We start from the raw sequence: 23,832 nt of genomic DNA, 5'->3' as shown, positions 1-23,832 counted from the left end.
TTAGGGTAGGGGGGGGGGGGGGGGGGGAATGGAAGGGTAGGAAATCGCTCATTGGGGACGGTTAATGTGAATTGGGCGCCGAGAGAAATGACAACTTCTTGGGTAACGGGACAGAGCGGTGTGACAGTCTCTCTGTGTGTGCGTGTGTGTGTGTGTGTGTGTGTGTGTGTGTGTGTGTGTGCGTGTGTGCGTGTGCGTGTGCGTGTGCGGACGGGAGACGGAGAGTGTAAACGAACGACAGAGAGAGGGAGACGGTAATATAGGCAAGCAAAGCTTTAATGGGGCGGAGAATAACGAAAATGGGAAGAAGGAGGGACGAGGAAGCTGAGAAAATGCTGCGCTGCGTGCCGAGCAAAAGCAAGACGGCGGGCGGAGAGGGAAAAACAGTATGTCATTGCAAATTGTTCTGCAGAAGTGGGATGTGTCTGTTGTAACTCCGGCACGTTGATTGATAGTCACATGAGATTGATGCGAGCGTATTTGTGAAATCTCGGGTTTTTGCATACGCACTCTGCTGTGAGTGAGTGAGTGTGTGTGTGTGTGTGTGTGTGTGTGTGTGTGTGTGTGTGTGTGTGTGTGTGTGTGCACCTGCGTGAAGTTAATTCGGTGTGCTAACTTACGAAAGAGCAGCATGCTGGCGTTGGAAGCCCCCAGACGGTTCGAGGCGAAGCAGGTGTAGTTTCCGAAATGCTTCTCTGTCACGTTGGTGAACAGCAACAGCGAGCGCGTCTTCTCGTTTTTGATCCTTAGGGTGTTGTCACTTTCTACTGGCCTGGGTGGTTGTAGTGGGGGGAGGCAAAAGTGAGGGAAGGAAGGAAGCGGGGAAAAAAAAGAAAAAAAGAAGAGAAAAAGGGTGTGAAGAAAAAAACAGAGATAACGCCACAAAAACATCACACCGAGTGACTCAGCCTGCATAATAAACTTTTTCGACCATCCGCACATCGGCTCTGTCTCACCTTGTACTAACAGTGAAATCTCACAGTCCATAAATAAGAGGTCTCCAATTGGGGCCTATTATACTCTGTTAACAGCTCTCTCTGGCTAGCGAAGCCTTGTCTAAGTACTTCTGTGTCTTTCTTTGCCTGATGCCAAATCACCGTAACTCTTTTACACTCTCCGGGACCTTTTACAAACCTCGGATAGACGGTTTATGTGCTGCTAATATGGAGGAAATATATGTTGCCAGGACGCTAATATTTCTCCAGAGGTTGCGAAACATACATGATTATCTCAGATATATACTGTATAAATGTCAGAGGTTAGGTACTGTACGGTGACGACAGCCAAGAGCACATTCACAATAAGCATGCTAATTCTGAATATGCTGCTTATGTGTGAAAATACTGGATCTTTGAATGATTCTTGTGAAAATTTCGGTCCAAAACTGCATGAAAAATGACAAAATCTCTTCTCCATCTTCTTTGGGTGAAAAAACAACAAATTGTGGAAATAAAGGCTACTCTGCTGAGTTTCAACTAGTTAAATCTGTGTTCTCTTCCCTTCTTGTCTCTGTGATCACCTGCTGCACACAGTGTTTTAATATTCCTGAACTTACAATTTAATTATTCTCATTAACATATTTTTCTGTTTCTGTTGACAGACAACTGATGGGTATGAAACAGAGGTTTGATTGTGGCTCAATAAAAAGCTTCCTATTAACCAGGGAAACTGGTGCTAATTGATGTCAAAGCCACAAAACAAAAACACAGGTAAACGACAGCTGCATGTGTTAGAGCGGGAGTTGTCTTAACTTCACAACTGCAGCTGCCAGCCATGAACATTGGTTCAGAGGCTTAGTTTTTCAGGTCAGTTAAGCGGTGACCTATCGTGACGCCAACCATTGGTTAGTGAAGCCTCAAGTGTGGCATTTTGTCCGTCACCATCTTTTTTTTTTTTTAGAGCCAGAAGAGACCATATTTAGACGAGCCTGGGAGGAGTTAGAGGAACCCGGGGACACCATGCCCACCTACACCACAAACGTAATTGCACACCAGGCATGTCAATCAAACCAGGCCGGCCCCAAACACACCTCTCTTTGAGGCCTAATATCTAATTGATTATGGAATTATTTTTAGAAGGGCCAACTGAATACTGATCAGAAGGAGTGAATTTAGCTAATGACACTAGAATGAATTGTGGGAAAAATGCATTGGCTTCTATGTTTAATGAGAAAAGTTTAAAGAAGTCTATTGGGAGCCAGAGGTTTTTCTGGAGCCAGCCTCTAGTGACCCTGAGTTGTACTGCAGTTCGAGGCACTTTTGCGTTTGCTTCCCTTTTCAGACCCGGTGACTACATCCATTTTTATATGCAGTCCATGAAGTCAACACTAAAATCCATTCTGCAGAATATTTTTCAAAAAACTCCAACTTGGGTTTAAAAAAACACCTCTCAGAATGGACCAAAGCAATGGAGAAAAAAACTGACATCTTAGATTCAGCTGGCTTAGTGTGGACATCATGACACAAATTAGCACTGAACTTGTGAGCGGTCTCACCTGTGGTCGTCTCTGTACCACTCAAAGGCGGCTGGTGGCACTGCCATAGCTTCACAACGCAAGATTGCTGTTTTCCCCAAATGGGCTGGCATGTTCTTCATGTCTGTGATCATGGGAGGATCTGGCGGAGACAACGAGGGAGGAAAGGATGGGCAAACAGAAAGAGGGGATCCAGTAATTAGTGCACATGTTTTTTTTTTTTTTTTTTTAAAAGACCAACCGGAGAGATCAAGATTAAAATGTGTGAATAAATAATGCACCCACAGCATTTGCATACATTAATAATGCATCAGTGTTCACAGGAGGTTCAGTTGAATTGTCACCAGTGGGCTGCTAGGTGAGGGATACTCACAGTTGACTGTGACTTTGACCTTGCGCTGGTCGGGCGGAGCCACGCCATTGTTGGTGATGCATTCGTAGTCCTCAGCCTGCTGCCTCTTGATCTCTGTGATGTCTAGGAACTCCCCCTCGCTCACCAATCCATCTAACGGCATAAGGTGGAAGTCAAAGGTCACCATTTATCAAATGCAAGGTGAGAGGCAAAATATTTAAGGTCTACTACGAGAGATAGCGCTGCCTGGGGACAGAAAACAATTAAAGAGGCCAAGATAGACATATCAGATAACAACATGAAATGCATATAGAGCTCATGGTGTGGTGAAAATCAATATCATGATACTCATAACCTCAAACCATTGTGTTTATTTTTAATTAATGACATTTTGCTGTTTACAATCATTAATTAAGACAACAGATTCTGACACTAAATCGTTACTGATACCAGAAAAAGAAAAAAATCAATGTAGAATTATCAGCAAGTCTCAATGACGTATCTGTCATCAAGAAAAATTCATCATGTTTTTATATTTGTCTCTTGGCCCTCAGGCGGGCAGGCTCCTTTTTATGGATGCAAAATGAGTAAACATGATTTGACAGCAGTGACACCATTATTTTTATAGTGTCAGGGGAAATTGTAAGCTTTGCTTCAGAACACTGGACACCAGGGGGTGGCGGCTCATTCACCACATTACGTAGCGAGAAGAATATTTGGCTGTTATTTGATGTTGACAAACTCCCAGGTGCGGCCAAAACCAAATTAGTCAGTCTCACACTTTCACTCTTTTTTTCCTTGGGCGACGAACAGCCGCAAAATCTCCTCAGAGGGGAGAGTCGAGGGGACGGGCTACAAGTTATTGCTCCTTCATGTGAGGGAATGGATGCTGGGGGTGTTATTGGCTCGACAGTGGCACAGAGTGAGCGAGAGAAGAAGAATGAGAGCGGGTGCACCATCCTGCTCCTCCTCCCTGAAAGTCTTAGCAGCCAGCTGTCTCACAGCCTCCAAAAACCATTAGGACTTTTTTTTTCTTCTCTCCTTTCCCCTTTACCCCATTAAAGAAGTCAGACTGTGGAACACGACATAATATATAATCTCATCACTAACAAGGAAATCCAGTTCGTAAATTGCCGCTCACATTTCCCTTCCAAAGCCCCCCACTCCCAGAAAGAGACACATTTAAACACACCGAACCACCATCAGTAGACCTTTACTCCCCCTCACAAACACACAACACCAACGCAATATACACAGACACACAGAAAAAGACGCTAAACGCCACGATTATTCCTGTCAGAGATTAGCGCGGCGGTTCTAATTGAAGATTATACTGGAGGATTATTAGTGCGGGTACTGAGCTGGAGACGATTATTTGCTGCTGCTGCGGCGGAGGCTGAGCAGCGAGCGACAACTGCGGTGATGGCTGCTTGTGCCACCCGAGTGAGTGCGGGTGGGCGCCGGGTGATAGGCTGGGGGGTGGGAGCAATGTTATCCACTCATTCCATTAGTCGAATAAATATAGCGCTCTTGTGACATCTCTGTCGAGCAGGAAGAGCGCCCAACTTTCCCCAGAAGAGAGGTGGCAGAGAAGGGGGGGGGGGGGGGGGAGAGATAGAATCAGACAAGTGACACTGGAGAAATTACACACAAGGCTGTTACAGATGACTTCCAAGAAATAAAAAGGACAAAGAAAATAAAAAACGAGAGCAATCGAGCACTAGAGTGCGCATTACAGACATAGAGTGGTAATTTGCCAGAGATACCGTGCAAGAGGCTGAGAGATACACAGATATAGAGATAAATGAAAAAGAGAGACACAGCAACAAGAGGAAAACAGTGAGAGATGTCTAGTTGGCTTTTTGATATGGTTGGTTCTTTCATGGACTTTTCATCCACAGCACCTAGGTATGATGTAATATGACAGTGCAGAGCAGTCCTCTCACTCTCCCCCCTGTCTCCCCCTCCCCTCTCCATCCCCTGAGATCTCCAGACCTGCATTGCACACCTCTCCTCCCCTTTGGTGGGAGATCATATCTGAGTGAAGCCGGCCCCTGGCACTCCCACAATGGTGTGTAAAATACAGCTCCATCAACCACTTATGGCTTTTGAAGGAGCCTGACTCCTGACCATCAGAGATAGTTGGATTGCACCTGAGTAGAGAGGGGTGTGTGAATGAAAAGGGGGCAGGGGGGGGGGGGGTAAAGGATCAGGAGTTCTGGCCTGTCCAACAGTGAAACCCTGCTCTATTTCTCCGGCAGCACTTTGAGCCTGACTAGATCATCGGGGCACTTGATTTCTCGGCTCCTCTTATCCATTTCCATTACAAAAACGCCTGTCAAGGCAGAGAGGTCTGATGTCAGGTTAAAACAGAGGGGGGTGGACGGGTTGACAGACAAGTAAAACCTGTCATTTGGAAGAGTCAGGGGCTAGATGTGTGTTAGGTGAGCTAAATGATACAGCAGAATTTGAAGCCAGTTTACCTTACTGCTCCAAACAAATGCTTAAAATTGCTCCATAGCATTTTATCCAAGTAGTTTATTCCATATTCTTCCTTGCATTTCTGCTGTTTCTATTAGAAACCGATATAGATAGAGCCTGTCCAGTGGTGGATTTTTGCATCTACATCTATTTTGACATTTTGTATTAAATATATTAGAAGGGGCCAGGTAATATTACAATTTCCCCTCTCCTGTTTCAGATCATGTCATGGTTCTGCCTTTTAGTTTGTTGGGTTTCCTGTTTTACTTTGAAATCGGTCAGCTCTTCGGCTTGTTTTCTGACGTCCTGTCCTTGTGTTTTTTTCCCCACCACTTCTTGTGCTCACCTGTGTTTCATTAAGTCATCAGCACTCTGTAATTAGGTCTGCCGCTCCCCCCCCAAAAAAAAATGTTTTGAGATGCACCACAGTTTAAAAAATACCTTGAGCAACATGTTCTTTTATTACTACAAGCACAGCTATGGTGGTTTAAATTAATCCCACATACTGTACTGTCCTGCTGAATTAGTGAATTCTCACTGATGTAAATAAATCCATAGCTGAAAGTAATTCCCAACAAACTTCTGTTTCAGTAGCATTTGCTGAACACTACATTGCATTCTTTCTTTTAGGAAATAATTAATAGTTTTGAAAATGTTTTGAAAATGTTTAAATGTTCAAGATATAATTTGTTATTTTGCAAAAAAGTTTCAATATTTATCTTCAGAATGAACAAATATGGGCTTGATTTGGGCGGAGTCCAAGGTTTACCTCAGCCCACATTGAGCTCTGCCCTGCCCCTTTTACTTTCAGTTCAAAATGCCGTCGGAAAATGCTAAATTTGAACTGTTATGTTACATACATTTCAATTAAGTTTATGGCTTTGATACCTTTTATTGTTGCTGTTAAAAGGGTTTATGATTATGAGTTAAAAGTGGTTCATGTCAAGTGTTTCTACATTTCTACGAAGCTTTTCTAACTCCGTGATGGAACGTAGAGACTAGCAGTTGTGATAGTTTGAAAGAGAGAAACGTGTCTGTCGACATTTGATAATTTTCTCCCACAATTAATGCTGTTTGAGAGACATGTAGTCACCCTTAATTTTGCATCACATTGGTTTGGTTATATTATGTCAGCTGGGTTTTTATTTGTTCAGATTCTGGTACTTCCAAAATATATATATATATAAGTTTTGGTTTGCACGAGTGATTGTATAGCGATTTTATGTATAAATCTACGCCGCCCACATGAGCAACATCAGACCAATCAAAACTATTGTTACATGTCAAGTAGTGTAGCAACAGTACAGGATCAGTTATTGTGATTGGCTGTACAATTTTAACAGTTATGAGGCTCCACCCTTATCTGGCCCGTGATACCTGACTTCACCCTAAATGAACCAAATTATGTTGAAAATAAAACATTTTATGTAATTTATCCCTAAATTGACCAGATTATGTTAAAAAACAAAGCATTTGAATTGAAGCATCTTCTAACATGAAAAACATAAAGGTTAAAATTTTGCATTTTCCAACTGCATTTTAAACTGAAAGTTAGAGAAGTGTACTACTGGATATGGGCGGGGTCAAACATGGCTCCGCCCCCACCCACACATTGAGCAACGCCCTAACTGCACGCTGCAGCGACAATTACCTACGAAAAAAAAGAAAAAAAAGAAGAACTTAGCATGAATCAGTAGCTCATATCTCCTTTAAGTGTTTGGTTCTTGAAGACGTGACATTATGACAGTGAAAGTGTCACAGTATGAACGATTGAAGTACACGAGGGCGGAGTCTGCAGATCCACAGAGTCTTTTCCTCCCTTCCAGTCCTCTGATTTTCCCACCCACCTGCACACCTGCTCCTGATTCCTACACCACCTGTCCCTAATCAACTTAACTAGGTATATATACCTGCCAACATACCAGTCTTCAGACAGATTCTCTGTGGTGTGTGTGTGTGTGTGTGTGTGTGTGTGTGTGTGTGTGTGTGTGTGTGTGTGTGTGTGTGTGTGTGTGTGTGTGTGTGTGTGTGTGTGTGTGTGTGTGTGTGTGTGTGTGTGTGTGTGTGTGTGTGTGTGTGTGTGTGTGTGTGTGTGTGATGTTGCAGCCTGCCCAGCTTTGTCTGCCCCTGTTTACTGCATTACTGTTGTCAAACTCTGTGCTGAATCAAAACCAAGCAAACCATATTTTAATTATACCTGCTCTGTTGGAGTCTAGTTTTTGGGTGCACACAACATCTACCAGAAAAGTCTAAATGCAATTTGTTGCCACCAATTGTAAACAACCTGTGAAATATACTTGGCAAATTCGACCTTCAAGGTTTATCATACTATCAGTGATGATTTAGTTTGCACCAAAAGCCCGTTACCCCTACCCCACCCACATGAACAACCTCAGACTAATCAAAACTATGCTATATATATATATATCAAATTTAAGAGGCTCCACCCATATCTGGCCCATTTTACCTGAATTTATTTGACCTTGAAAACATAAAGGTTCAAATTTAGCATTTTTCAACTGCATTTTAAACTGGAGGTAACAGAGACATGTGTGAGTGGGCATGGGGTGTGGCCAAACTTTGACTTGGGCCCCCGCCACCCCACTTTGGGCAACGCCCCCAACCTGCACACTGCAGTAACAATTGCCTACTAAAAAAAACCAAAATAAGAACTTGAGTATAACTCTATCAGTGGCTCATGTTGCCTTTCACAGTCTGAACGACTGTAGATCACGACGAGGCCTCAGTCTGCAGGTCCAGGGGGTGGAAATTTTGATTCAGCCTTTCCCTGCCTTCCAGTCCTCTGATTTCCCCACCCACCTGCACACCTGCTGCTGATTCCCACACCACCTTTCCCTAATCAACTTAACTCTGCGTATATATACCAGCCAACACACTAATCTTCAGGCAGATCCTCCTTTGTTTGCGTGTAGCTGTAGTGCCCCTTCCCCTGCCTGGATTGTTTGCCCCTGTTTACTGCTTTCCTGTTGCCAACCTCTGCACTCAATCAAAACCAAGCAAACCATATATTAATCATACCTGCTCTGTTTCTGAGTCTAGCTTTAAGGTCCATACAACACCTAGTGGAAAAATCCCAATTGAATTTGTTGCCACAGCCTGTGAAATATACTGAGCAAATGCAACCTTTTTTTTTTTATTTATCATACTATCAGTGACGCTTTAGTTTACACCAGAATCACATCCCTCCTCCTCCGTGCCGCCAAGAGCATCTATTCATGCTAAGTCTGTGTGCCTTAATGGATGGCATGTCAAATGATAAGCCTGTGCTGCGCTGGTGTGTTTAACTGAACGAGACAAAATGCCTGTATGTCTCTGTGGGGGTCAACTGATGGATGCCAGTGAGACTGAATGGGTGCGACAGATTGTATCTGCGCTTTGGTGAAGATGGAAGGAGGTGGCACTTGCAAATAACAGCGCAGAGCAATGTTGCTATCTGCGCATGAGTAAGGACTCTGGTAACTGCAGACGAGTTACAAAGGGGTTGAAGACTTCTTGCAGGTCCCTCTCACCGCCACACCCACACATACATTTTCCACACAACGTCCACATGCGCTCCTTTCCTCTCCGCCCCTCCCTGCAGCTTCTCCATGCAGTCTCTGAGTAATGGGGGACAGATGGCCAGCAGCTTCTTGCTGTTACTTTGGGCTCGACCACCCCCGCCCACCCCCCGCCCACCCTCTTCTCCACCGCCCCTGGTCTCCTGCAACTGATGGCTCGGTTGCAGAGACTCCCACAGAATAGCAATGCGGGCCCTCCCTATCTCTTTCTCTGCGAGCTGAGGGGTTATGGAGGGGGTTGGTGGGGAGCAGTGTGAGACGGTGGGGGCGGTTAGACAGGGAGGATTGCTGACAGAGGAGAAATGCCGTAGGCTTTCAAGTTAGGACAACTGCACAGGGTTTGTGATGTAAGTCTGTGTGTGTGTGTGTGTGTGTGTGTGTGTGTGTTTTGCTGCAGGTGTGCTTCTATGCATGCTTTCCTTTTTCTCCCCTATATTTGTGCGCGCGCGTGTGTGTGTGTGTGTGTGTGTGTGTGTGTGTGTGTGTGTGTGTGTGTGTGTGTGTGTGTGTGTGTGTGTGTGTGTGTGTGTGTGTGTGTGTGTGTGATCACTACTGGGTTTGTCCCTGCCTGAGGTACTGTACTGTACTGTGTAGGTTCACAAACACTGACTGTGCAGAGAAGGACATTGCGTTCACAGCAGGCTAACCAAGGGACAAACAGAGGAGAGAGGAGGAGGAGGAACAGACCTCTGAGTGAGGTCACACCTGTCTGTAAGTACAGTAGGTTGTGCATTTATTGGCCTAACGGTATAATTACAGCGTGTTGAGTAGATGCTCACACTGACCTATTTATTATTGCTTGCCTTGCTGCAGCATTTGATAAGTGTTACTGCCGCTGTAGTTGAGCTGCAAGTCAGCCAGTTACTGCTGTGTGATGAAAAGCACTTTAACCATGACTTCAGTGACACTTTGAAAACACTGAAAGTCTAAAATAATAATCCTTGTTCTGTTCGAGCTCTCTGTGAAATTCATCTGTCAGATTCAAAACTTCTATCAAAGACATTAGGAAACTTTCTGGCACACACATGCCGATACAGTTCACCAGACGGTCATGGAGCTCCTGAGCTTCCAGTTCATCCAAGTTGAGAAATAAAAAAAAACAAGAAAGTAAAATAATACAATAACTCCTCTCTGAAAACAAACACCCAAAGTAAACTCAGGAATATTGAGTCATAGCACAGGATAGCAATTTTCTTTGAGACAATCAGATGACAAAGCAGTCCTAAATAAAAAACCTAAAACTCTACAATCCCCAGATGCCATGTAATGGTGATTTGCCCAACTTTGGACATTAGTGGAGAGAACAGTTGGAGGATAATATGGAATAAATGCTGTGTTGATCACATCAAAGGAATCTGATTTCATCCATCAAACCTGCGTCCTGACCACCCTGAACGAACTCTGATTCCTCACACCAATAGCAGCTAAAAATAGCTGATTTAATGCCAGAAGTGGCTGTTGGCTTCGTGATGCCGGTTGACAGAGTGGATGAAGACAGATGCTGATGATTACGGGTGGCACGGTGGGGATAATTACACATAATGTGTGGTTATTTGGGACAAAACATTGGAACATGGGGAAAATGTGGGACTATGAATTTAAGATGGGGACAGACTAAACAGCTGGGTTTAAAGAATGATGACAGAGGAACGAGGTATAAAGACACGGACATGAGCTGAATGCTGATAAGCTCATAGACTGGAAAGGAGAAAGGGGGAAAAAAAAGACTGGTGGAAGAGGGTTTGGGATGAATGTAAAGACGGGGAGATAAAAGGTGAAGCTGTGAACAAGAGATCTCTGGATCTGAAGACGAGCAAACAAAGAAGGGGTAGCTTACATTTCTGGTCTTTCCAGGTGACAGTGGGCTCCGGCCGGCCGACTGCCAGGCAGTAGAGGTTTACATTCTCACCCTCGTTCACCGATACATTTTTTGAGATGTTGACGATTCTGGCCGGCACTAAAAAACAAGATCATGCTATTAAAATATGACCTTAAACTCCCTTAAAAAAAAAAAAAAAAAAAAAAAAAAAAAAATCATAAATCATTTATAAGGTTTGGCCTTACAGTCTATTAGGGTGTTTAAAATATAATGCAAATCTCGGCACCTTAGACCGATAGGCAATCAGCTGATTAATGATCTGTGCCTTAGTGCTTACTGAACTGTGCAACAGTATGCTTGACCGTCTACTCAAAATGCACCGAATTCTAAATGGCTGCAAATGGGCATTAAAATCTCTTTGTCCTGACATCTAATCGAAGTTGATCTTTAAAGAAAAGGACATTTATAAGAGCAGTAGTTGGAGGAATTTTTACTTCTGTTTTTTAAGTGAATAACCATGACCACCCTTGAATACTATTTTGCCCCAAAGTGTTGGGGTACTATGTACTTAGTTTGATAACAAGGTGGCCCTTGTATTTAAATGGTCCATTATCATTGTTTTTAATGAGCCTGGCCCTGAGATTGTTTTTTTTTTGTTTTGTTTTGGGCTTGACTTTTCTCTATCTTGCCGGAGTCTAATACTTGCACTCAGAAAGCACAGATAGCAGTGGTGATGAAGCCGCTCCTGCTTGATGCACTGACTTGAGGGTGTAATTATTATGTCTGATATCAAGCAAGGGATGCAATTGTAGGTGACTTGGAATTGGGTGTATAATTGAGTTTATATGGTCATCTGTGCCAAGTTTTGGCCCCTGCAGACACGAGTGTCTGTTTGGCTGTAGTGCAACGTGGAATCTAGTAAAGCGGCTGACATTGCCTCTGCCACCTGCGAGTTGGGAGCCCGGCCTTATGTTTTCATTCCAGCATAATGTGCCCAATATATCCTGTTAAAAGTTTCATTCTGCCGGTGATGTATAGGTGCAATCTGCACCGCGCGGGCCAAAATATGCATAAAAATTGACACATGCTGGGGGGAAAAGGTCTGAGATCCATCCTCCGAGCAGTCCTGCATCAATACATCATGTCGCTCAGGATCAGGCAGACTTTCACTCACTTAGCTGCCGACTTGATGACCGAGCCCCAGTCGTGGTCCTGCACTGTCAGTTATTTAGTCAGGCAGTTGGACAGCCTCCTGTGTAGCTCATCTACTCCACATACAGCCTCATCCATCTGATCTGGCTAACTGTCTCTTTATAAAGACAAACTTAAAAGGCAACATGAAAACAACGAAGGGATTTACTCTGGACTTGCTTGTAGCTTGTTTTACTGTAACCACACACGCAGGCTCAATAAGCTTCACAAGCATTTATATTTTGATATTAACATAAATATGAACCTTAAATACTGAGAATTCATAGACATTAATGACTGAGTTGTTTATCATAAATTAATTATATTATATATTTAAGCATGCTTTAACAGAAAAGGAACACTGAAACATAACCACATAAAATCTTAATTGCTTCCCCTGATGTCAAACCTCAATCACACCCAATAGACAGCCCTATGCTTGGATGAATAACAATATACATAATTAAACCATTTAGTGGATCCAAGGCAGCTTACAGTACCACGGGCACAGTAAATCTTTTTTTTTTTTTTTTTTTGCAGCCGCAGTGGCAATCAAATCTGCAGACTCTGGATATATTAGGGGAATTATCTAATATGCAGTAAACATGCAGTGGTCCTGCTGACCTTGTACAATGAGGTAGACGTGGGCGATTCGGGGCTTGTTGTTGGCCTGGAAGGTGCAGGTGTAGGGGCCCTCGTCGGTTACTTGCACCTTGTTGATGTGAATGGAGAAGTCGCTGTTGTTGCTGTTGACCAGCGTCACGCGCTTGTCCAGCGACCACTTATCTGTCCCAGCGAAAAGGATGTTGGAGCGGTTCAGCCAGGCCTTGTGGGTGACCTCCTCGTCGATCCGACATCTGCGTAACACCAAAAAGTGACAAACACGAGAGGCCTGTTTAACTGATTTTTTTTCTTTTTTCTGTGTAATGGCTTCTTGAAATATTTCTCATTGCAATCAGAGGAAGGTGGTACAGATGGTTGACAAATAAGAATAAAAACCTTTAAGTGCTCAGTGTTGAGCACCCATAAGCCACCAGAACAGCTTGAATGCACTTTAGAGTGGATTTTGTCAAAGACTGGAAATTTACTGAAGGAATGAAACGCCGTTCTCACAAAAATAATCCTCCTTTGCCATTTTAATTATAATGAGGACAACTGTCTCTTCAACTAGGTGAAAATACTGTGACTGTAAAGGTTGTAGTATATGATTCACATCATTATCATAATCATCAAACCATTCAGTAACCCCATGCTCCATATCTGTATTTGTTCTGTCTCTCCACCTATTTACACAGATTCTTCATTTAGCTTTTTCATTCTGTCTGTAAACTCTTGGGTAATGCATTACAAATGAGCAAACTTGTTATGCCTCATCCTTGTTGCACAGGTGGAGGAAAATGAGTCAAGTTATAGAACATTTGGCTGAGATCCGTTACAGAGAAGTCGACAGCTTGCGAGCAATACATTGCAGGAGCAGTAGTCACATACCATTACTCACAACTCGGTTACTTTGTTCTGACTGCAGGACAACTTGAAAATGAAAATGAACACAAGTGAATATGCAAACAAAGTCCAGAGGTTTTGTCGACTGGAGATTTGCCCAAAATTGACTAAACTAATTATAAAGTTAATGACAATCAATCGGGCAGATACAGCAAATATAATAATAGTATGCTAAAATGCAGTAATTTACTTTCATTGTTCCCAAACACTGTGTCATGGTGCAGAGCAAGAACCCTGTGCCAAAGGTGTGAATTCAGTTCTCGGCTTGGCCACTAGATGTCCTTACCCAGCTTCAACTTGTGTGGGGACAGGCCTCTGTAGTCTGCTTGCTTAATTGATACAACCTGGATAAATGTTACTGAAACAGATCTGAGATCAGTTGCCAAGTCAACGGCAGTGAAACCGCAATGTAACAACCAGAGAACAGGTAAGCTTTGAAGTCTTTAACAAACAGGCTACAAGCCTGAAGATCAGATCAACATGACCCAAGACTCAAACACTGCCGGCAGAAAAGGAAAACCATTATATTGTTTCATATCAGTTGTCTTTTCTTTGGCTGGTAGGTGTAAGAAAAAAAAGAAAGAGGCAATGTAGTAAGAAATGACACCATAAAAATGAATTGTGTACAAACACTATTAATCTATTTTTAAAATTAATCACTTCTGCACTGATGATGTTGCTACAGGACTGCAAGCCCAGAGGAAATGAGCACCATAATAGCATCAAATGTTCCTCCTCTTAATGGCCCGCATCAAAGCTAACACAACAGCATTGTCTCAAGTATTTGTGCCACTTGGGCAAAAGTGATTTTACATTAAAATGGAGTTTATTTATAAAGCTCTTTAGTCTTTTGTTTGACAGCTATTTGCTGTCTTGCGCAGACTAAACTCGCACACACACATCTGATTACAAAATACAGCATCACGAGCCCGATGATGAGGCCTTAAAGCCGTCCAACTCGCATTGTAATCAACACAGGGACCACAGTTTGGAGCCAGGAATAAGAGTGATGCTCGTAATGAAACACTGTTGCACAGCTTTAGTGATGCCAAATTGTGAAGGAAGAAAAATGTTGGACTGAGAGCATAAATATTGCCACCCGGGTGCATTCAGTTTGGGGTTTTAGGGATGAAAACGGCAACAATAAATCCTATAGATCTGACTTCACAGCATCAATAGAACCACTTCAGGCTACACGTCTTGATGACACTATAGATCAGCTCGGTTCTTGGATTTTTCAACTTTGACAGAGATTCGTTGATGTTAACAAATATTGACAAAACAGCACAGAATAACACATCTGACTTTAGAGGAAGGCCAGCTCTTCTTTTAAGGAAAAAAGGGGAATGAAAAGAAGAATTTGTTGAGTTGTTAGAGGTGTAGGCTGTAGGTGATGAGAGTAATGTTGACTTGGATTTTTTTTTTTTTTTCTTTTGCACTGCTGAGTTGCCAAGCCAGGTCACATCCACACAAGGGGAAACAGCAAGTTGGCTGTTTTTCTGCTTGGTTGGGAGCTGGGAAAAGCTGTGATTTCTACTTTATCACTCACAGTTAGGCAAGTGTGGTTGGATGGAGAGGAGGGCCGCTCACTCTACATTATTATTAATACATCTAAACAAAAGGGGAAAAGTGATTGCAGAAAGAGTGGACGACTCCCCCGACATTTGATATTATTCCTCAATCAGCTAAGGACAGACAGACTTGGAAAATATGGCACAAGGCGGGACGCCTAATTGAAGTTATCTGACGGAGAATTGGCAATTAAACAGCATGACAGGTGGTGGACGGGCAAACATGTTTTTCATATTATCAGTTGGTGCAGGTGTAAGATCAAGAGTTACCTCAAAGTGACGCTTTCCCCTTCCAACACTGTAATGTTGTCCGGCAGGTGTCCGAATTCTGCTCCATGCACACTGGACCCTGCCAAGAAAAACGAGAGGAGAGCACAATGAGCGTCCAATCACGACACCAGACTGGTGTTTATCAATCGCAGGTCAGGTGCTTGAAGAACGACTACGGATGTGTCCTGCATCCTGCTTATTTATTTCAGAAGGGAAAGTAATAAATACACTAAACAAAAGAGGCACACCGTCTGCACTGACCCCCATACTTGAATAATGATTTGGTTTTACCCTGCATTCTGGTGGGATGCGCGTTCATTGAACAGCGCTGATAATGAGCCAAGGGAAGAGGATTCACGCGGAGCTGCCGGAGCGTGAAATGAAGGGACAGCAACGGTAACAGAAGGGATGCTCATCCTGCCTACCAATACACACACACACACACACACACACGCACACACACGCACGCACACACACACACGCACACACGCACACACGTACAGAAGGGAGGTGCATGCTTACAAAGACGCAAACATACATCACAGACTCACACAGACACATCCTGAGAGCCATTAGCTGAAGAGGAAAAACAAACTTGGCATCTATGAGTGTTGGACACAGTCAGGTAAGGGAAAAAAAACAACTTAAACAGTTTGAACTCATTTTTTGAGAACTTGCTTGGACTTCAAACAGAGATAACCAAAGACCTTATATGCTGGCAGTAATATTACCTACTGAGGCAGACCTCTGCCCAGTAAGACATCTGTCTCTGTCCATCTAAACTCTGCCAAAAAACAGCATGACACCAGATACCTCAGCTTGTGTCCTCACTCCATCTTTGACAATCTTTTCTTCCCTATGCCTGCGAGATGACCTCAATATCTCAATAGGCTGTCTTGCCTTGAGGTTTAATAAATGGTGACTTTATGAAAGGAAGCTGCTGCAGTCAGGTGCTAAGAAGCGGCTCAAGGTTTGTAAAATAGCCGCTAGAAGTTAAGGACACGTTAAGCACGCCGATGCGAGAACCCTGCTCAGACGAGACCCGAACATGTCGGCAGTGCGCCACTAAATGGATGAGAAATGAGGGTTTTTAAATTAAAGGAGGGTCTTTGTGGATTCGTGGCTTGATTACAAAGAATAATGAGAAAGGCTTCCGAATCATAATGCACATCATGGATCGCTAATCAAAAGTTGTTCAAACTGCATAGCGAAAAGTCCTGCCAACTACACTAAATAGTAATTCATCATCTCTTAAATAAAGACTAATTATGCCTGTTTTTCAGCTTCTTTTCCTGATTTCCTGAATGCAAGTGTGGTTTGGGTTATCTGTGTTGATGTGCCATGGAAAATAAAGGCTATATTCATGCATGCGTATTAAAATATTGATGTGTCTGTAGTGCATGTGTCGCTTTGTGTAAGCAGTAACAGTGTCTAGGTGTCTGTCACTCCTGGGTGTGAGCGTGTGCATTTGTTTGCCGACATGCCAACAGCGAACAAGAAAAGAGGACAAACTAATGACGCCTCAAAAGAAAACTGGCCCTGAAAATCTCCCACTAAAAGCTGTAATCGCATTAATGGATGCTGCTGCCGCCACTGCTGCTGCACTATCTAGGCCGGCCAAGGATGCGAGGAACTGGCTCTGTCTCTCTCTCTCTCAGAAAGCCTCGGGGGAGGGGCGTAGCATATTAGCCATTGTGTCCAATGATCAAAAACTGTCACAAGCTTTCATTTATCTGCAGTTTTTGACTACGGAGTAATGTTTCATGGCATCACTGCACTCATGCCTCCTGTCTTAGACTCAGACGTTCCCCTCCTCAAACCCTCAGCTGTTCCCTTTCAAGTGCTCTGTACTCCACACACAAGACTTTATTTAGGTTAATTCAATTCAGTTCCAGGGCTCGGGGCTGGGAAACGGGTGTGACATGCTGTCATAAATACACTACCCCACATATGCAATTACAGACACACACACAGACTTTCCCTATCACGTAATGTAACCACGGGGACACACAGTCAACACACACATGCACTTATTTTGATTGAATGAATGATGTATGCACACAGTGAATGCTCCTAACAACATTGCGAAGGTTACAAACCAGCGGGGAGCTATTCCCATTTCCCTACTCAATTCCCATTTTCACAGCTCGATTGGCACCTTGCATTCTAAAACCTGTATCACCCTGCCTCCACTTCCAGGCGCCGCACAACATGATAACCAGGTCAACACATTCAACCCGCACTTCTTACCAAAGCACTGAATTACAGGACAAATCAGTCACAAGCTACTTTATAAGACCCTCGTACACCACCATCGATGAACAGAGATGAACGTCAACAGAGATGAAAGATGTCATTGTGTCATCAACGACAGAAAGATTCCCCTCACATTTCCTGTGGAAAATGTGACTTTACATATACACGAGTCAAAGATTCACGCTATAGACTGTATATAAAAGTGGACGTAGCTTCTGGGTCTGAAAAACGAGGCAGATGTGGAAGTGCCTTAAACTGCGATACCACTTGAGAGTCAGTGGAGGTTGGCTCCAAACAGCCTCCGGCTCCATAGACTCCCATTCAACTAGTTTCATAAAATTCAATAGAATTTCCCCATGAGTTATCTCGGCTAGCTAAAATTGCTCCTTTTTATTCGTTTTCTGGTGGTCCATCGGAAAAAAAAAAATACTGTCATGAATTAGAAAATAAGCTTCAAAAAGCAGTTTTTTTTGGGCAGCGTGTCTGTTTGATTGACAGGCCTGTGGTGTTGTCAAGTTACGGCTATTGGTGGGCGGGACGTAGTATCGTCGCGTTTCCAATCAGATCGAGTCAGATCCAGCGCTCGCCCCGACCCCTAGTTCGCCCAAATATGGTCACTTCTGGCTCCAAACAGCTCCGATCAAGCAAGACGGCGCCGGACAAAATCCAAACAACAGGTTATATAACGGCTGTTCACAAACCAATGGGTGACGTCACTGTTGGTCGCCGCTTGATTCACAGACAGGGACACAAATATTCAGCAACCACTCTTCTTGATTCATGCACACACTCTATATATGTATATGTATCAGCTGTCATTCTGAATGCATCAATGCAACAGGATCAGCATCTGTATTTGAGACAACCTCCATCCTGAGACAAAAGATGTCCTCAGGGCAGCGCTGGGTTTTACACTCCTTTTTTTTTTGAGAAGCAGTCACAACAGTATCATCAGTTTGGCAGGTGGACTACTGTGTTTTCATACTAAGATAATATCAGAAACGTAATGCAGACCACGATGCAATACAAGCTGAGCCCACAGGCCTGTCAGATGGCTGTTGGACCTGGGTGTAGATTTATAGGTAAAGTTTTTATATATAAGAAACAAACAATCCTAGTGGCATTTTACAATAGCTTTGGTTCCATGCCCCTCTCCCAGTTTGATGAGGATTTTTTTCATCTGATCTGATAATGACAAAACTTTTGAGTAAAAATTCAGTGATGTATTACTTTATATAAAACCGTTGTTTTCATTTTCCATGCCGAATGAGATTTTGAGCCAAAAAGTGTCAGGAGCTCTGTTCACTAAAGTATCTATGAGAAAATTTATGGAGATAAATGGTTACTGCTTCCACGTAGGGAGGAATACAAAGTGTGCTTCTGCAGCATGGAGTGGGAGTGTTGGATGTAAAACTAAATGTAAACATCATCTGGCCGAACAACAGCATGTGTCTCCTCATTCAGGCAATTAATTCAAATGTAGCCCGGCCAAACCACAACGGACATGATCAAACAGAGCAGTAACGAGACCAGAGTGCCGCTGCCACCACCACCAGTGTGCTGCTTGCACGAGCAAAACACCATCTTCAGACGTCACTTTCAATTTCTCAGTTACTTTTGGCTTTATCGATCCCTATCTTTAGATTCTCGCTTTTTCTCTGCTCCCTCCGTGCGGCTCGGCACGCAGGCTGAACTGCACCCACCCGGAGGATTCGGGAGTCTCGCCCATCGACACTCCAGAAAGGAGAGCACTTGCCAACAGGGAGGCTTAAACCATCGGCTACTCCGCAGACTCTAAATGTGGAAACAAATACACAAAAAAGCTTTTTGCCGCTTTACTAAAACAAAGAAGCGGGAGAGAGTAACGGTGAGTCTGGATGAAGCAGAGCTGAGTATGAATGATAAATAAGCAGCGTTGGACAGTGTTGGTGATGAACACTGCAGTGGCCCCTGGTGTTGACGTGGCCACCGGCATATTGAATTTCCCTGCTTCACTGCTGTCTCCAGAAGATACAGTCTAGCCTGGCTACTGGTATCTCTTGTCCTTGTTATGATCTGCTTTGCACACAAATGGAATACCCCCCCTTCCCTCCATACCATACCATGCACAGACACAAAGACACAATTGTACGGCGTCCAAATGACCCACCACAAGCCTGTTGAGCCTCGAGTCTAGATTTGACATTTTAAAATAAAGCAATTTTATGTGCATGCATGAGGGATTGCACACTGGGATACATTGGGCTAGAAGACTAATTCATCGACAGTAGGTCTTTATATTTGGTCTCTCAATTCACTTATTGCCAACAAAAGCAGAAATATGCTTTCCTCGTCTGTGGATGACACTTTACTGTATCTGTTGCCAGGCTATATGAAGACATTCACATAATTCCCTCCACTTGTGGTCCGGTCTTTTTGTCTCCGTGCTCTCCTGCACTGTCTTTTGTCTGCAACAGCATTGCAAGGCTGCGTGCTCAGTACCCACGAGACATCTATTATGTGATTTGTATTCTCTTGACTTTTACATGCGCCTGTTTGTAATTGCACTTGCTACTGGCAGACACTTATGAGTGGAGCTCTATTGAGCTGTACAACTTTAGCCCGCAAAGTCCTTGAAAGGCTGTCTTTGTACTGTTCATCTATTTCGCATTGCCCTTGACGATCAAATAAACAGTGAGGAGGGAAAGCTACTTCTGAAAGCATGATTGGCGTCAAGACGGATAACGGCAGAGGCTATAATGAAACCCGTAACAATAATCCGTTTTTAACGGGGGGCTGCTGTGGTTTTGAAATTGAAAGGAGGAGAGGAGAGAGGTATAGCACGAGGTAGAAGGAAAAAGGTGAAGATAGATAACGGTGGCGAGGTGGGGTCCTGAAAAGGAAAGTCATTGAGAGTGAGAAAAAGCTGTCGCGGTATAGGGAATTAGAGAATGTAGTAAGAATAACTGCAGCAGAGGAAGCTGTCGTGTAGCAGTAGTATTAAGTGATAATAGCAGTATTGGCGATAGTGGTAAGCAATAAGAGCAGCGTTAATATGAAGAGGAGGGAAGGATGCAGTTGGTTACGCCAGGGCAAAGACCAAAGCAAAGGAAAGACACACCCGCATAATTAACACCGGCATGCTGCAGCCAATTAAATATTTACAGAGGCACTTCCCTTCGACACCTTGATGATGAAGAGAGGCAGCCCAAGGATTATCAGATGCCAGGAGCCGCAGGCAGGAGACAAGGGGTTGGGGATGGGGGATTAAATATTAACTGGCCCAGATATCCCCTTCTCTACCTCATCTGATCCCATTAACTCCGGACGGCCCAAATCAAACCTCATGTCCACCTCTTTGAAGCACCCTCTTCTTCCTTCCCCACTCCAACCATAGTCATTCAGCCCCTTTCTACTTCCTATCAATGGAGCCCCCCCCCACGGGCTGCTTCCACCTGTCAGGGACAAAGCAACAGGAGACCGGGGAGAGAGTGATGGGCAAGTGGCGAGAAACCACCTGGATGCCTCGCTCAAACAGCACAACAAGATGGATATGCAGGTCGCTTTGCTTTTCACAATTGCCGCCGAAGCAAAATGGATGTCGGCAGGATTCCACTTGACAGGAAATCTAAGAAATGTCAGAGAAGTCACGGTGAATGAATTGTTTTGAATCTGTCTGGTAATGTCATTTTTTTCCCCCCCGAGACCAAATGTGTTTTTTTCCCCCTGTTGGAGGAATGACTAAAATGAGTGTTTACGTGACTGAGGCTTTTTTTTGACATTAAGTGCTCTGGCGAGCTCGTTGTGAGGCATCAAGAGGATTGTTCTGACATTTTTAGCTGCTCTTCATTCAAGGTCGTGTATTTGAGTGGTCATATAAAAGCCCAGATATTCCAGCAACTCTGACACACGTATAACCAGGAGCTCAGCTTGATCTCACAAGCGTGCAAAAACAATTAAATTTAACAGAGAAGCAGGTCACCACCCTTGGGTGTTTAACTTGGCCTTACCAAAGATGTGACATCTGCCCCTTTTTATTGTACACATGCGGCATCCACAATTCTTGCCTCTGGTCGCTCCCTCCCACCCAGCCTCCTCCCTCCCTTCCCTTGTCTCCCTCCCACCTACTAATCCCTCTTCACACATCAATCAATAGAGCACTGCAGAGTGCACAGAGCCATACAGTACTCAATGCAGCAGTTGTACAACTTCAATGGGCAGCCACAGATCTTTACCACTGAATCAAGCGTGGCTGAGGAGAAAAGCCGAGCGTGCTAAAACCAGGGACGAGCCCCACTCCGCTTTTCTTTTACCCCCTATTTTCCTTGGACTGACGCCTAAACCCCTTAGCACTCTTGAAATCAATATAGTAGTTAAACTGTTACTTCCTTTCCCAGTGAGTACACACACACACACACACGCGCCCGCCTGCCTTGCACAAGGCCCTGTAGACTCCCCTAAATACACCCTGTGCACTGGTAATTTGACAGATTTGTGGGCAAGTGCTGTCACTGCTTTAAAAGAGAAGCTTAAAATACTGATTCACCCCCAAGTAGCTCCACATCTAACATCCTCTGACAACAACATGCTTTACAAGCAACAAAAGGAATATAACACTTACAGTAGATGCAGCCTAACGGCAGCATGGTGCCTTCTATGACGCCCAGCAAATCAGAGCTGTGAGTTCACAGTTCAGTGTTATATTTAGGTTACGTATACCCTATTGCATACAGTACGTGTTATACTGCAGTAAAAGCACACAGTAAAGGCGGAATAAATGGATAAACTTTTGGAGATATTTGCATCTTACTGTCAGTGTTTTCATGTCTCTCTTATGTTTAATAGTCCTGATAAAATCAGTATTCTGTTAAAGATTCCCAATGGATACACCTCTATTTACTTTTAATTTAAAAACAGACATGCTCAATGTTTGTTGCATTTTCTTCCTCGGACAATATTTCAAAAACTTTTTTTTTTTCATATTCTGAAACCTGCATTGTTTGCTTTGCCGTACAACCACTGACTGTTGAATAGTGTAAGATACAAACACAACAGGGACATTGTTCCACACAGTCAGTCATGGTCTAAGACTCCAAAGTGGAACCTTAAATGGGAAGAAATTTCTGCTATCAACATATATATAGTAAAATATGGAAATATCTAACGTATGCAAAAGAAATGTGTTTGTCTGAGTTTCTTCAAATCTTTGGACATTTGTTATCATGGGAATACACTTTTGAAATGCTTCTTACTAGATTCATTGTGGCTGTGATGAAATGGGATATGAGAACTGTAAGCAGGAGGAAGGCAGAAGATGGATAGAGAAGAGGAGGAGGATGACAAATAATGGAAAAGATGCTGAAGAGATATGTAAAAAGTTCCCCTAATCAAATGAAGAAAAAGGATTTGTAATAACCCTCCAGGAAGATACATACAAATGTTTTTGGATCCCACATGCTGTTACAAATCACTGACATCTGTGGTTAATACAGATTATTTTAAATAAGACAGGCACTACAGTTCATTTAGAAACGGTTTCTCAGACTAATAACAGTCTCCGGAGAGGATTACTTCCTATGAGGCACACTCAGGATCACAAACAACTGTTGTTTTTTTCTTTGCGTTTTGAAATTGCACAAAGTCAGCCTAAGAAAATGATGAACCCTGTACCTGGTTGTGGAGAAGTCTGGACTACACGGTGGGTCATGCTGTGGGTCTCAGGTGTGTTAGTGAGTGTGTTAAGGACATTGCTGAAGACTGTTAGAGGTGCTCAGTGCTTTGTTATCATAGTTAATGGGGAAACATTAATGTCTACTGTTATCTACAGGCTTTCCCTCTCTGCATGTCTGTTATGCATTTACCTTTTGTGAATACTCCTGCTCACATAACTATGGCTCCATGACTCATCACATCGGTTTTTCTTGTGCATTATCTATATGGTAAGAGTCATATACTGTATTGACACACTGATGAGACTCTGTCCCAACGTCAACAGACAAGTAGCACAAAAAGCTGTCAAAGCAGTTTAAAAAAAATCACTCGTCTGACAACAGGGACCCCTGATCTCCAGGATGTCCTCTCACTGTGAAAGCGATCACTCTTCTTGACCTTAGATCTTTCTAAGAAGAACCAATATCTCTATTTGTAATAAAGAAATACATCACCCAGTGCAATAGTGTGCCTCAGTGATGGGTTTTTGACAGTATTTGAACAACAATGAAGCTCTGTGGCACAGAGGGAGGAAACTAAATCAGGGTTTGGATACACAGACTATACTTGTTAGTTTTCATCCTTTCTTGGGATTTGTTGACAGGAAGAAAAAAACTGAGAAAATCCCTAAAGTTATCCTTTAACCAACA

The 23,832-nt window shown here is 43.4% G+C and overlaps 1 protein-coding gene across 2 annotated transcripts in view; it reads right to left on the bottom strand.

The window, feature by feature from the left end:
• Positions 1–23,832, bottom strand: part of iglon5 (IgLON family member 5) — a 99,679-nt gene that overhangs the window by 9,150 nt on the left and 66,697 nt on the right. For both annotated transcript variants that reach the window (XM_069141547.1, XM_069141558.1), the window contains exons 3-8: positions 15,239–15,317; positions 12,519–12,751; positions 10,722–10,841; positions 2,847–2,978; positions 2,495–2,615; positions 621–772 (exon numbers count right to left, since the gene is read on the bottom strand). In XM_069141547.1, coding sequence (XP_068997648.1) covers positions 621–772; positions 2,495–2,615; positions 2,847–2,978; positions 10,722–10,841; positions 12,519–12,751; positions 15,239–15,317 — 837 coding nt within the window. The remainder of the gene's footprint in view (positions 1–620; positions 773–2,494; positions 2,616–2,846; positions 2,979–10,721; positions 10,842–12,518; positions 12,752–15,238; positions 15,318–23,832) is intronic.

The sequence above is a fragment of the Embiotoca jacksoni genome, unplaced genomic scaffold (assembly GCF_022577435.1).
Source record: "Embiotoca jacksoni isolate LCO1_2020_lvr unplaced genomic scaffold, fEmbJac1.0.p SCAF_11, whole genome shotgun sequence".
NCBI classification, from domain to species: domain Eukaryota; kingdom Metazoa; phylum Chordata; class Actinopteri; family Embiotocidae; genus Embiotoca; species Embiotoca jacksoni.
Note: the sequence above shows the minus strand (reverse complement) of the source record. Positions and strands in the feature narration are given on the sequence as shown.